At 44.6% G+C, this 12,265-nt stretch overlaps 1 protein-coding gene across 3 annotated transcripts in view; it reads right to left on the bottom strand.

Annotated features, from left to right (window-relative positions):
• Nucleotides 1-12,265, bottom strand: part of AMBRA1 (autophagy and beclin 1 regulator 1) — a 190,111-nt gene that overhangs the window by 168,973 nt on the left and 8,873 nt on the right. For 2 of the 3 annotated variants that reach the window (XM_056851046.1, XM_056851047.1), the window contains exons 2-7: nucleotides 7,033-7,279; nucleotides 6,443-6,501; nucleotides 5,081-5,264; nucleotides 4,120-4,292; nucleotides 2,951-3,017; nucleotides 651-2,125 (exon numbers count right to left, since the gene is read on the bottom strand). In XM_056851046.1, the coding sequence (XP_056707024.1) occupies nucleotides 651-2,125; nucleotides 2,951-3,017; nucleotides 4,120-4,292; nucleotides 5,081-5,264; nucleotides 6,443-6,501; nucleotides 7,033-7,167 (2,093 nt within the window). In that variant the 5' untranslated portion in view covers nucleotides 7,168-7,279. The remainder of the gene's footprint in view (nucleotides 1-650; nucleotides 2,126-2,950; nucleotides 3,018-4,119; nucleotides 4,293-5,080; nucleotides 5,265-6,442; nucleotides 6,502-7,032; nucleotides 7,280-12,265) is intronic. The other variant, XM_056851048.1, reaches the window with a different exon arrangement.

The following is a 12,265-nucleotide window of genomic DNA, read 5'->3' as shown; positions in this document are numbered from 1 at the left end:
ACCCGCTTCTCAGATGGCATTGAAAAGTGTAAGTTTCCCCTCAATATATTCCAACAAAAGAAGAATGGTTTCATTTCCTTCTAAGATTAGATATTGGCTGGTACCAGAAATAAACATACTAAAAAAATTCCTTCAGCCATCTTCCATGATTTATTACTGGAGACGATGCGAAGCCAGGGTGCATAGTGAGGAAATTGATTACTGTAAGCAGTTTAACCATATAACATCCAAAATCCGGAATGCAGTGGTGGCATTTTCTTCAACGTGGCCAAGAACTCCTCACCCTACACTAAAGACCAGTGAGAGCAAGGAAAATGGAAATCAAGTTCTCACTATTATTACACACAAAGATAATCTGACAAGCAGAGAGCTGCTCTATTTCAACAAGGAGCCAGGCCAGAAGTCCCACTTACATATGATTCCCTCCCTGTGTACATACATTTTCCTACATCACTTGGCTCCCTCGGGTTTAGATACATACACTACTGCAGTTACAAGTTTATCCCTGCATTCAGTTTGACTAAAAGCTAGATTCACGGTCACTTCAAAAAGAACTTTACCTACAGATCTTCACAGTAGTTCACATGGGGTGGTAAAGACTCAGACACAGATGGAGGAGAGATGTCATTGGAAGCGCCTAGGAGCCTTACCTCCTGAGTGAATCCTCCTCTGAACTTTCCTCAGGCATTTCCTGGTTTAAGGCGTCCTGTGATACATTCCCAGGTCTATTTGAAGCAGATTGGCTGTAAACTCTTTCCCAGTGCCCAGTCTCCTGGTTAAACACCACTCCCACAGTCCTTTCCTCAGGTGGGTCAGAAGATCTTCCCAATGGCAGCCTGCTAGTGGGAGCAGTTCTGCTTTCTGTTCTCTCAGAAGGTAGCAGCTGGCTGCTGCTGGATGGCATGCCCTCAAATGTGCTTGGGACCTGCCCTGGCGCATAGCTGGGTGTGCTTCTTTCCCAGCGAAGTGTATCATTGTTAAAAGTCAGCAGGTTATGACAGGCGCGACAACGATTCAGGTGTCCCCGTGACAAATTGGAGTTGTTTTCACTGCTATGTGGCGTCTGCTGATGAGAAGGGCCAGGCCTATCAGGCTCAAGGTTATTGTTGAGCATCTCCTGGGCCTGATGTGACTGAGTAGGTTCACCGCCTATACCCTGGTCCAGCTCCTGAAGCCTGTCATATTCCAAGAAGAACCGCCTCAAGTCACACTGAAGCTCATTGCGAATACTGGTTGGATTGCTTGGGCCAGCACTGCTGGTACTTTCAGCTTCAGCTCCAGGAGCCGGAAAGCCCCTTCCCTCTGTAGCTGAAGTATATACAGAAGACTGGGAACTTCCTTCCTGCTGTCTCAGTACTGACAACAAACTCACCGAAGAGGCACTGGTTCTAGGAGGAGGCATACCTTCCAACTCAGAGCGAGAGCCCATGTTCAACACTGTTCGAGTCCAGTCAGACCCCTCTAATCCAGAAGCCACCTCTCTTGTGGACTGGTGGTACCTGGACGGGTGGCCAGACAAAGGTGCACCAAGGGATCTACGAGTGGGACCCAGGCTAAGGTTGCGCAGGGTGTTGCCAGCAGTGCTGCTCTGCACAGTGCTGAAAGCAGATGGCCGGTTAAGAAGTCCCTGCTCCTGCTGTGCCGTAGACGCCTGATCCTGGGGCTGATAAGGCTCCATCTGCACAGAAGAAAATGAAGTGCCAGTGGACCCAGAAGACGTGGAAGGGGCATTGTCCTGGGATGGGAAGAGAGAAGACGGAAGTCTTGCACTAGAACATCGTCTGCAAAGGCACCACATCCCCAGGTGCTGGCAACACTTTACTGAGGGATAACTGACAGGCTCACTGCGGCCATTAAAGGCAGATGCTCTAGAGGCCTCACTAGCTGGAGGTGGGGGAGGTGGGGGAGGGGGAGGGGGAGGGGGAGGAGGAGGGGGGGAGGGAGTAGCAGAGTCTTGCATGGCATTTTGCTCTCCCACCTGGATACCAGAGGAGCGCGAAGACAGCATATGCAGGAAATTATGGAGGAGTGGTGTACGTCTCACAGGCTGAGACTGGAGAATGGAGCGCTGGCGATAATGTGGCATTTCTGTACTATCCACTGGTATTTCTACTTCTTCATCATTCTGCAGAGGAAAGTATACATGGTTAATCACCTAGCAGCAACAAATGAAGCACAACAGACCAAAGCTCTCTTTCTATTAAGAGCCTGCTTGAACTCAGGGAGGGAAAAAACCTACCTTTCCTGTGCACAGTCTACTCCAATGATAGAGCAATTCAGCCATAACTGCATTTTGAACGCATATGAAGCTGCCTTATACTGAATCAGACCACTGATCTATCAAGGTCACTGTTGTTCACTCGGACTGGCAGTGACTCTCCATTGTCTCACACAGAGGTCTTTCCTATCATCTAATACCTGAACCTTTTAATTGGAAAAGCCAGAGATTGAACTTGCGAACTTCTGAATGCAAAGCAGATGCTGCATCACTGAGCCACAGCCTTTCCCCAAATGGATAGACAGCTTCATTAGCAGTGAGATTCTAATATAGCTCGTTAGTACCATCGAAGTCACGCGAGGCTCTTGGCCAACTGGCACAGAAGATTACAATGACAAGACAATGGCTCAGTAGAGCCAAATATTTATAAATAACAATGAAGTTCCAAATATGTTTATTGGTCTTTTATACCATTCTTCACTTAGAAAGCTCAGAGCAGCTTGTATGGGACTTCTAGTGTATCCCAGTGTGATTCATTCTTGCCTAGCATTAACAATTCTACAACATCAAATGCTCCCAGAGCATCTGAATTTGGTCAGTTTAGTAGCAACCAATCACAGCTAATGTGACAACATGCAGAATCCTAACTAAAAGATGCATTATCTAAACCAGATTTTCTAAGGACAAGACAAAGAGTGATCTTAACTGAATGGAAGAAAGATCATTCATTACCTGTTGGTTGGAAGGGTTCACAATTGCTGTGAGTAAATAATGCCCAAGGGGATCAAATCGTACTAGTCTGAAAAAAAGAAAAGAGATTCTGTTCAAACTGAACAAGCTGTTCTTACCTGTACTTACACAATTGCCTATCAAAAAGGACATCTTATATTTCTGTAGTATGCTACAGTGTAAAGAAACCTGATGTATATCCCATTCATGTAGCGAGAGGGGGAGTTTCACCCATTTCTGAAGTGCATGCAATTCCCCAAATGGCAACACACTGCTATGCAAATGAATGAGGCAACACCTTCGTGTAAGAAACACTGAACCAGCAGGAACTACTGGATAAGCTCAGGACTGCAAACTGCATAGTGGGTTGAAAGTACTGCAGGACCACAGCAGCATGTCAATTTTCCCAATACAGAATGCTTTTGTTTTCAGTCTCCTAGCAGCTCATTTGTTGAGGAAGTGAAAATAAAGCAAATGACTGGGTTTTATGTCTGAGAACTGGAAAGTGAAACACAAACACACATGGGCATTAAAGGCTAAAAGATGGAGAAATACGGCTATTCCACCCAGTGTTCCAACATCAAAACCTCTATACAATGCTTCTGTTCAGTCCCTTTCTGTGACCTGCAATTACAGAGGTTTTACCAGTAGGTATATTTCCCATGCTCTGCTGTCCCAAGTTTCTCACCTCTCCAGTTGTGAATATAAGAAAGGCCACAATCATGGAGTTTAGTTACACATACGGCTACGTTTGTGAAAATTTGAGGTGGCAATTGTGGATACAAAATTCTTTTGAGAATTAAATCTGATCCAAGAATATGGTTTTTGACAGCTATACTGTGATGGTTTGGATATTTACTGGCAGAGCTTGAACAATGGCAGCTACCAGAGTAAGGCAAAAGAGGGGGAGGAAAGTGGGACCTGCTCTCTCTCTCTCACACACACACAAAACTGTTCCCACAGACTTTCAGACACTCTTGGGTGAAGGGTGGCGGAGGACAGTTATTACAATCCCTATATTTCTTCTCCATTTTATTTTTAATGAAATGACGCAGCGTGGCCACCTAACTATGATCCAAGTGACTACCCTGTGGATATCTTCTGAAGCTGGTTCCCTCTCATACCCCATTTTCCCCTGCAATTAGCTACATAGATAGGAAAGGATTACTCACCGAACCCGCTCCATTTCACTGGCTGTCTTCACAACTGCAAAAGGCTCCCGGCGACTCCAGTCCCAGAAGTGGATCTCATTGGCTGTTGCAATTAGCAGGAGTTGGGCAGTTGGATGGAAAGCCAAGGATGCAATGGCATTGTTACTATCTGTAAACCAGCTCTCACTTCCACCCTGTGAACAAACCAGTCTAGAGTCACCACCACGTTTGAAATACAGAAATTACAAAAAAAAAAAAAATTACCTTATGACCTTCAATCAGATTACACATGTACCATTGGTGAATTAAATATGTCTAACAAGCATCACTACATATGTTTTCATTTCACATTGCCTTGTAGCTGCACAGCCAAACTTTAGGATTTATCACACAATTATCTACAGAAATTTATTTGTAGAAGCTGCCAGACCCATGATATACCCCAAAGTAATCAAAATAGTTCACTTGTGTATGCCAATATTTTCCAGGCATTTCACATCTGAGAATGATAAAAATGATGGAATACACACCTCATGATACAGTGTGCAAGTTCTATACAGACACCGCCATTTTAATCTGGCAATCTACTGTTACCACTACAATGCCCATAGAACACAAAAATATTTTGACATCTGAAGGTTTGAGTTATTCCTAGGTTGACTGTCTGTACAGTTTTGGAACTTATTTTAATCTTCTATCTACTAGCAGAGATGGCTGTTACAATATGCTACCCAGTTTCTCAACTAGACAAAATCTGGTGTCTACAGATCGGAGAAAGTGAATCCAGTCCAATAGAATGTGGAAGGCCAAAAAGAAGGGTATCATTTGAGCATGAAGGAACCATGTCATTGGTCCCATGCATATAATTCCTTTGCCCCAATGTTGTCAGATTAGAGTGAGAACACAACTTCCACAACACTGTGATAGTGCACTGAATCAGGCCTGCATAAAAAAGGAACAATATGCATTAGAAGGAACTTACATGTAAATCCCAAATTCTAACTTCTCCATCAAGGCACCCTGAAGCAATAAGTCCTGGGATGGTAGGATGAAAGGTTACACACCATGGTGTGCGCCGATGCCCAACTAGAGAGTGAACACACTTGCCCGTTTTCACCTCTGTTATGTAAATATTGTGATTTACATGAGTAGAAGCCAAGAGCGTCCTGGGAAAAGAGAACTAGGCATGATTTAGCCTGAAGACAACAGTTTCCTCCCCCCCTTTTAAAAATATACCATGTTAAGGAAGGAGCATTTGAAATCACACCTAAGCATGTACAGACAGTTGCAGTGGGTAAAGGACATGCGCCCCTGAAGGTATGCCATTGAATTTTAAGCTCAAAGCTTGTGTTCAAAGCACAAGTCCAATATCTACTATAACAAGTACTTTTATGCCAGCAATAGCTAAACGGCCATTTTGTTTGCATCAATACCTGTTAAGACAGCATTTTAAAAAACATGTGAGTAGGCCAATTTGGAGGATTTTCTTTTCTATCTACATTATCCCATTCCTACAAACAAGATATTATCCCCATGTCTACTTCTGATTTTCAAGCATTATTTGAAGCAGATGTACAGCGACAGTACTGTTAAGTACTTATGATCTAATCCAGTTGGGTTCTACCCATGGGTTGGGGCCCTCCAGTGGGTCACAGAGCCTACCCCACAGCAAGTCCTTATTTAGTTACTTTTTCATTTTGCTTTGGCCTGGAGATTCATCCTAACACACAACTTCCCGTCATATGGTTACAGCTCAATGGCTCCTATGCTAAATGGGCCCCAGGTTTGGAAAGGGTGAACACAACTTATCAGCTCGCAGCAGTTTCCAGAGGGGAGGCAAGTTTTTAATAGGTCCATCTCCCCTTATGAAACACAAGGAAGTAGGCTAGAACCTGTGAAACAGCTGAGAGCGAGGAAGCAAGGGAAAATGTAATGCAGAGCACTGTGGGGACAGGAGGAGGACCTGCCAGAGTATAGAAGACAACACTGCCATCTCCTGTGGGATTCCTGTAAAATATGGTTCCACCAGCCCACCAGATTAGAGTGGGAACACAACTTCCACATCACTGTGAATATGGTTCCACCAGCAGCATTTCACTGTTGTTTATATAAAACAACAACCTCTTGTGAACAAATTCTTCACAGGTCCATTATTTAACTGCCACTATTGACCATCAATGTCACACACATAAAAGAAGCCTCAAATCACCAAAGGTCAAGAAGATGTGCTACTGTACAGCTGGCAGGTCCTCTGGCAGCACTCGCTGCTGGGAAACACCACCCTCCCACCACCCTTTCTGACACACACATCATTTAGACAGAAAAGAAAAGAAGCTATTTATACCTGTCTGGGCTGAATGCAAGTAAGAAAGTGGAGCGAGGGCTGTCTGGCAGCTCAACCTTCTGAAAAAGTCAAAAAGCATAGAAGATTTTCTAAGCTCAAAACATCTGACATGCATCCCATCTACAAAATCAATACAAAGGAAATGAAGAAGAAGTGTTGGTTTTTATACCCCGCTTTTCTACCATTAAGGAATCTCAAAGCGGTTTACAATCACCTTCCCTCCCCCCCCCCAAAAAAAAGAGACACCTTGGGAGGTAGGTGGGGCTGAGAGAGTTCCAAGAGAGCTGTGACTAGCCCAAGGTCACCCAGCAAGCTGCATGTGTAGGAGTGGGGAAACAAACCCAGTTCACCAGATTAGAGTCCGCCACTCTTAACCACTACACCACGCTGATACGTGCACAACACTTCCAAGAGCATCAGGGGGACATTTGGTTGCAGGAAGGTTTTAAAATATTTTGAAATATCTGAAAGTGGCACATGCCCAATACAAATATAAATTCAAACTCCAAAATCAAATGTCTGTTCATACTACGCCACCCATAAGCAAATCAGTCACCAAATTCTGAGACACATGTCCCCACTAGCCTTACCTTTCCCTCCCATTTCATCCATCGGGTTTTGTCTTCTACTAACTCCTGCAGAAGACGCTGTGCTCCTAAAGCTTGGGTGCCTCGTTCTCGGCCCCACAGGATTCGCACTGCATTTTTCTCTGGTACAACCTTCATGGCTCCAACTGTTCCAGTGCAGAGGAATGAGTAGCCAACAGACAGCAGATCACAAGTGTCAAGAAGCTACAGAAAGGCCATCCACACCTTGCAAGGTTGTCCTCATGGAAATCTAGATAGGGAGGAAATGTTTCAAAAGGCAGTTTAAGCCAGAAACTTTTAAACATCAACACAAATAGGTACTATAAAATACTTGTCATTAACATCCTCCACCACTATAGTACTACTGTATTATCTTCAGATTCCCAAGCATAATAGGACACATAGGAAATTTATTTCGGGTTACAGTACAAGAGACCCTTGTCCCTATGTTGAACCCTCAACTAAGTGACTGGCAATTAACAATCTACAAAGAAAACCTGCAACTTTTCCTTCTAATAAAGCTGTCTGTTTGACGATCATACAAATTCAAGTACCATGCAATGAACAGTAGCACTAGACATTTAGCAAGGAGAAAGACCCTCTATTTGTTACACTTAACACCTGTTTTATAGACTGCTGCATGTATATGACCGAGCTATTTGTAAATAACCTATGATAGGGATCAGTTCCCAATGATTTTGCTTGAGTAAGTATTTTGACCACTGAACATGCTCTTTAGCATAGAAGTATTTTCATATCAGGACACTTTCCCCTCAAAGGTCTCTTATTCAAGTAGCAAAACATTACAAGACACAAAAGGAAATTTACGCAAACTGTTTGGTAGAGCTTATGTCATTACTCCAACAAGCCTATGAGTTCTGCCATTGAGATAGAAATCGGCAACTTTATTGAAACCACATACCACTTCCATAGATCAGGTCAGATTTGAATGCATGTCTGCCACTCTATCAACTATATTGTAGAACCTAAGAAGGGGATCTGCAGAGATTCACAGGAAGGGAAGCAGCATTCCACTCCTCCCACCTGTTTGTACTCCACGACCCCACCAAAGGCTCCTTCCCAACTCCCCTATTCACTCACCTCTTCTCTATAGCCACTGTAGCAAGCAAGATATCACAAGTTGAGGCCTGCACCTCATATTGTCCTTTGTGGAAACAGCTGTAACTTGGTGCCCTCTGGCACCTGGTCTTTGGGAGTGGGCACTAAAACTTACTGCCAAAGATTTCCCAAAGCTCAATGCAAGCCAGAGGCCTCACAAGCAAGCTCTGCAAGGGATCCAAACAGTCACTCATCAAGGTTTGGGACATTTCTCCCCGATTAAAGTTTAAAAGTTTAAAATCATATTTTGGCAGTCCTGGGTGTTCTGTGTATTTGTAGAGTTCTAACTATAGCCAGAGGAGCCCCGTGGTGCAGAGCGGTAAGCTGCAGTACTGCAGTCTAAGCTCTGCTCACGAGGTCGGTAAAATGAGTACCCAGCTTGCTGGGGGTAAAGGGAAGATGACTGGGGAAGGCAATGGCAAACCATCCCGTAAACAAAGTCTGCCTAGGAAATGTCGGGATGTGACGTCACCCCATGGGTCAGGAATGACCTGGTGCTTGCACAGGGGACCTTTAACTATAGCCAGGGCTGTCTCCACTTTCATCTGCACAGTGGCCAGCCCTTGGCTACTAGATACAAGAGTAAAAGGAAACCCATTTGTATCAAATGCTATAAACAACCAGGCATAAAGTATGAAATGGGGGGGGGGTCGGTATTATAAACTTAACTTTATGGAACACAGCTTCTAAACTGCTGAGCCAAGGCAACAGCTGCTTACTAAGAGGGTTATGTTTAATCAGCCATCAGAAGAGAAGCTTCCTTTGCTGAGAAAACTTGAGGGTATCTTCCAAAGGAATTGCTTCGCTTCAAATGTAACAAATCAAATTTAAATGAAATAAGTTAACTGCATACATTTGATTAACTTTCATAATCTATTTTGAGCACAATCTGGAAGGGTTTTTTTTAATTTTTTATTAGAAAATGAATGGCCCTGGATGCACTAATTGCAAACCGGGGGGGGGGGGGGGAGAGATAGCTAAGCTTAGTTTCTTTCAAACACTAAAAGGATTTACTTTAAAGATGGGTTGTCAAATGCCTCATCATAACAGAAAAAGTTAGTCATACTTGAAACTAAGTTTAGCAACTCCCTAACATTTTGCGGAGGTGACTTAACAATAAGATTCTGTATAAAACCAAAGCATCTGTTCATAGAATCAAAGAATTAGGAGGGGCCATGCAGGCCACTTTGTCCAACCCCCTGCTCAATGCAGGATCAGCCTAAAGCAGTGGTGGCGAAACTAGGGCACGCGCGCTGTCGCCCCAGCACATCTAGAGAGTTGCAAATCCAAAGCAAAACCCTCCCGTGCGTTTCGGCCATTTGGTCCCTCCCCTCGCCTGCAGCACCGCTAAGACCCTGTGGGATCCGCACGGGCCTGCCTCCCGCCTTCCTCTCCCCCCTGCCTCCTGATGGGCCTCCGAGCAGCTCCGGAGCAGCAGCAGCAGGCGACGGCGGGCATGGAGCAGCGAAGACGGGGGCTGCTGATGCCACTGCTGCTGGCCACCCTGGCCGGCGCGGAGTACGAGAAGTACAGCTTCCGCGGCTTCCCAGCAGCCAAGCTGCTGCCACTGCAGCACGCCTACGCGCTGGAGCAGTACGAGGGCAAGGGCTGGAAGGAGAGCGTCCACACCCTGGAGGCCAGCCTGCGCCTCCACCGCCTGCTGCGCAACAGTGAGGCACACTGCCACAAGGAGTGCGGTAGCGGCGAGGCACCGGGGGAACCCTGGCTTGGGGAGCCGGCCTTTGGAGAGCCAGGCCACGGCACCGTGCCGAACGAGGGGCTGGCTGAGCTGGAGCTCTTTGAGTGTGTCCTGCTGCGCGCCTTCTGCCTGCGGCGCTGCAAGTGCGGCCTGCCCGTCTTCTAGCTCCACTACCAGCCGGCCAGTGTAGTGTACCTGCACTACACGCTCTATAAGGTGAGGGGAGCCCCCCTCCCGGAGACCGTCTGGCAGCGTGATCCTGTGCAGAGCGACTCCGCTAGCATGGGATGAAGTGGGGATGTTAATGTAGGAGTTGTTTTTTCTAAACTAAAACCTCAGTATTCAGGTTAAATTGCCATGTTGGCACTTTGCAAAAAATAAGTGGGTTTTGGGTTGCAGTTTGGGCACTCTGTCTCTAAAAGGTTCGCCATCACTGGCCTAAAGCATCCATGACAAGTGTTTGTCCAGCTACTGCTTGAAGACTGCCAATGAGGGGGAGCTCACCACTTGAGGTCACCAACCTTTTCTTTTTTTAAAAAAGAACTACATCTGTGTAACAACATGATATCCCCCCCGTTTGTTCTATCCTAGAAACATTACATGAGCTGAAAGGAGAACCAGAAATGAAACTATTAACTAAGCAGCACAAAGAAAAATCCTATGAAATAAAAGCTCAGAACAAGTTGGAACAGATATTTTTGCAATATTTTCCTGGATCTCCCAAGAGATGCACAAGCTACTCCGCAGCAGCCAGCAAGCTACTTGTTGAAGACCCCAATCCATTCCATCCTTGGACTTCCAGAGTAGTTCACACAATCCATAGAACTGATTATACTTCCTCTTCTGCTGCTTCCACAAGAAACACAAGATAGGCACATCTTCTCCCCTGACTCTCTTGCTTCCACCTTTCATTTAGGGGGAGAAGAAGCATGAGCCATTCCCATTTCTTCTTTCTAGTTCCACAAACCATGCAAAGCAGCCTTAGATACCAGTGCATTAAACTGTGGTTCCAGCCACCATCATGCCTGCATATGATATTCCAAGGAGCACCTCAGCACTGTCAGATATCAGTATCACTTCTCAAGATTCTCAATGTCAAACACTGGGGAGGTTGTCCAGCCTCTGTTAGTTGTGCAGTATAATTCATGATTTGTCAAGTGTAGTTAATTGCTGAGATGGCACTTACTGAGATTGTTTATCATACCTTTGAACCACCAGCACAAGGTGGATTATTATTTTTGTTTTTTAAATTCTGGTATTTTAATGGGTTTGACTGTCATTGATTACTTCTTTATAAAGTGTTTTAATTTTTTATATTGTGGTAAGCCTCTTTGGGCATTTTTTTGGAGTAGAAGCAGACAGATAAGGGAGTTCTGATGCATTCTGGAGACATGCGAATCTCTACCACTCATTCCAAGTATATCCAGGATGATTCTAGTGATTATGTAAATGCCAGTCTACTCAAGTGGAGATTCAGTTTATCCAGGTGCCAATTTTATCTGACATTTATAACTTGCTTTTCAGTTAGGTGCCAGTGATGTCTCCTTGCCCCTATAATCCCTTTCTTCTTTATCAAAAACAGAAGCGTCCGTGCCGCCATACCTCAGGATGCTGAGGTAATAGGAAAGTTTAGTGCGTGAATGGATACAACATCTAGAGAAGAATAGCAATGCTTCCCAGAAGTCTGTGAAGTCAGGTGGAATACAACAGCCTTGTAGGCTACCATGAACAATCAGCATACAACCCACAGCATTTTGGGTGCCTTCCTTCAATTTCGCCTCAGATGTTGCCAGCCAGAAAATTCGTGAAAAAATTAGTCAGAAGGTAGAACATTTCCTCAAACGAGGTAGAGTTCCAGGAAGTGGTAATGAAACAATTAGTGTAGCCTTCAAAATAAGTTCAACAAAAGTACAATAAGTTTTAGCAGCCTGTTTACTGAAACAAATGTGAATTTCAAGATTACGTTTTTGGAAAGCATATCAGGAATCTCAAACTTCAGAAAATGCATCTAAATGTTTAGGAATTGCAAAACTACAACAACCACTATAAAAACAACACATGGCTATATCTACCTTCATGCAACTTCAAAGCCTCACAAAAGAACACGTGCTTATAAAGTGCCATCAAGTCACAGCCAACTTATGGCAACCCAGTAGAGTTTTCAAGGCAAGAGACTAACAGAGGTGGTTTGCCATTGCCTGGTATTCCTTGGAGGTCTCCCATCCAAGTACTAACCAGAGCCAACCCTGCTTAGTTCTGAGATCTGACGAGATCAGGCTAGCCTGGCCCATCCAAATCAGAGCTACAAAAAATATATATAGGGAAGTAAATCATGACCACAACTACATAAAAGCCCTTTATTACATTGCACACTTTCACAAACTCTAACAGCCCCCCCAAAAAATGGAGCCTGTGATT

This window comes from Euleptes europaea, chromosome 6, assembly GCF_029931775.1.
Source record: "Euleptes europaea isolate rEulEur1 chromosome 6, rEulEur1.hap1, whole genome shotgun sequence".
Taxonomy (NCBI): Eukaryota; Metazoa; Chordata; class Lepidosauria; order Squamata; family Sphaerodactylidae; genus Euleptes; species Euleptes europaea.
Note: the sequence above shows the minus strand (reverse complement) of the source record. Positions and strands in the feature narration are given on the sequence as shown.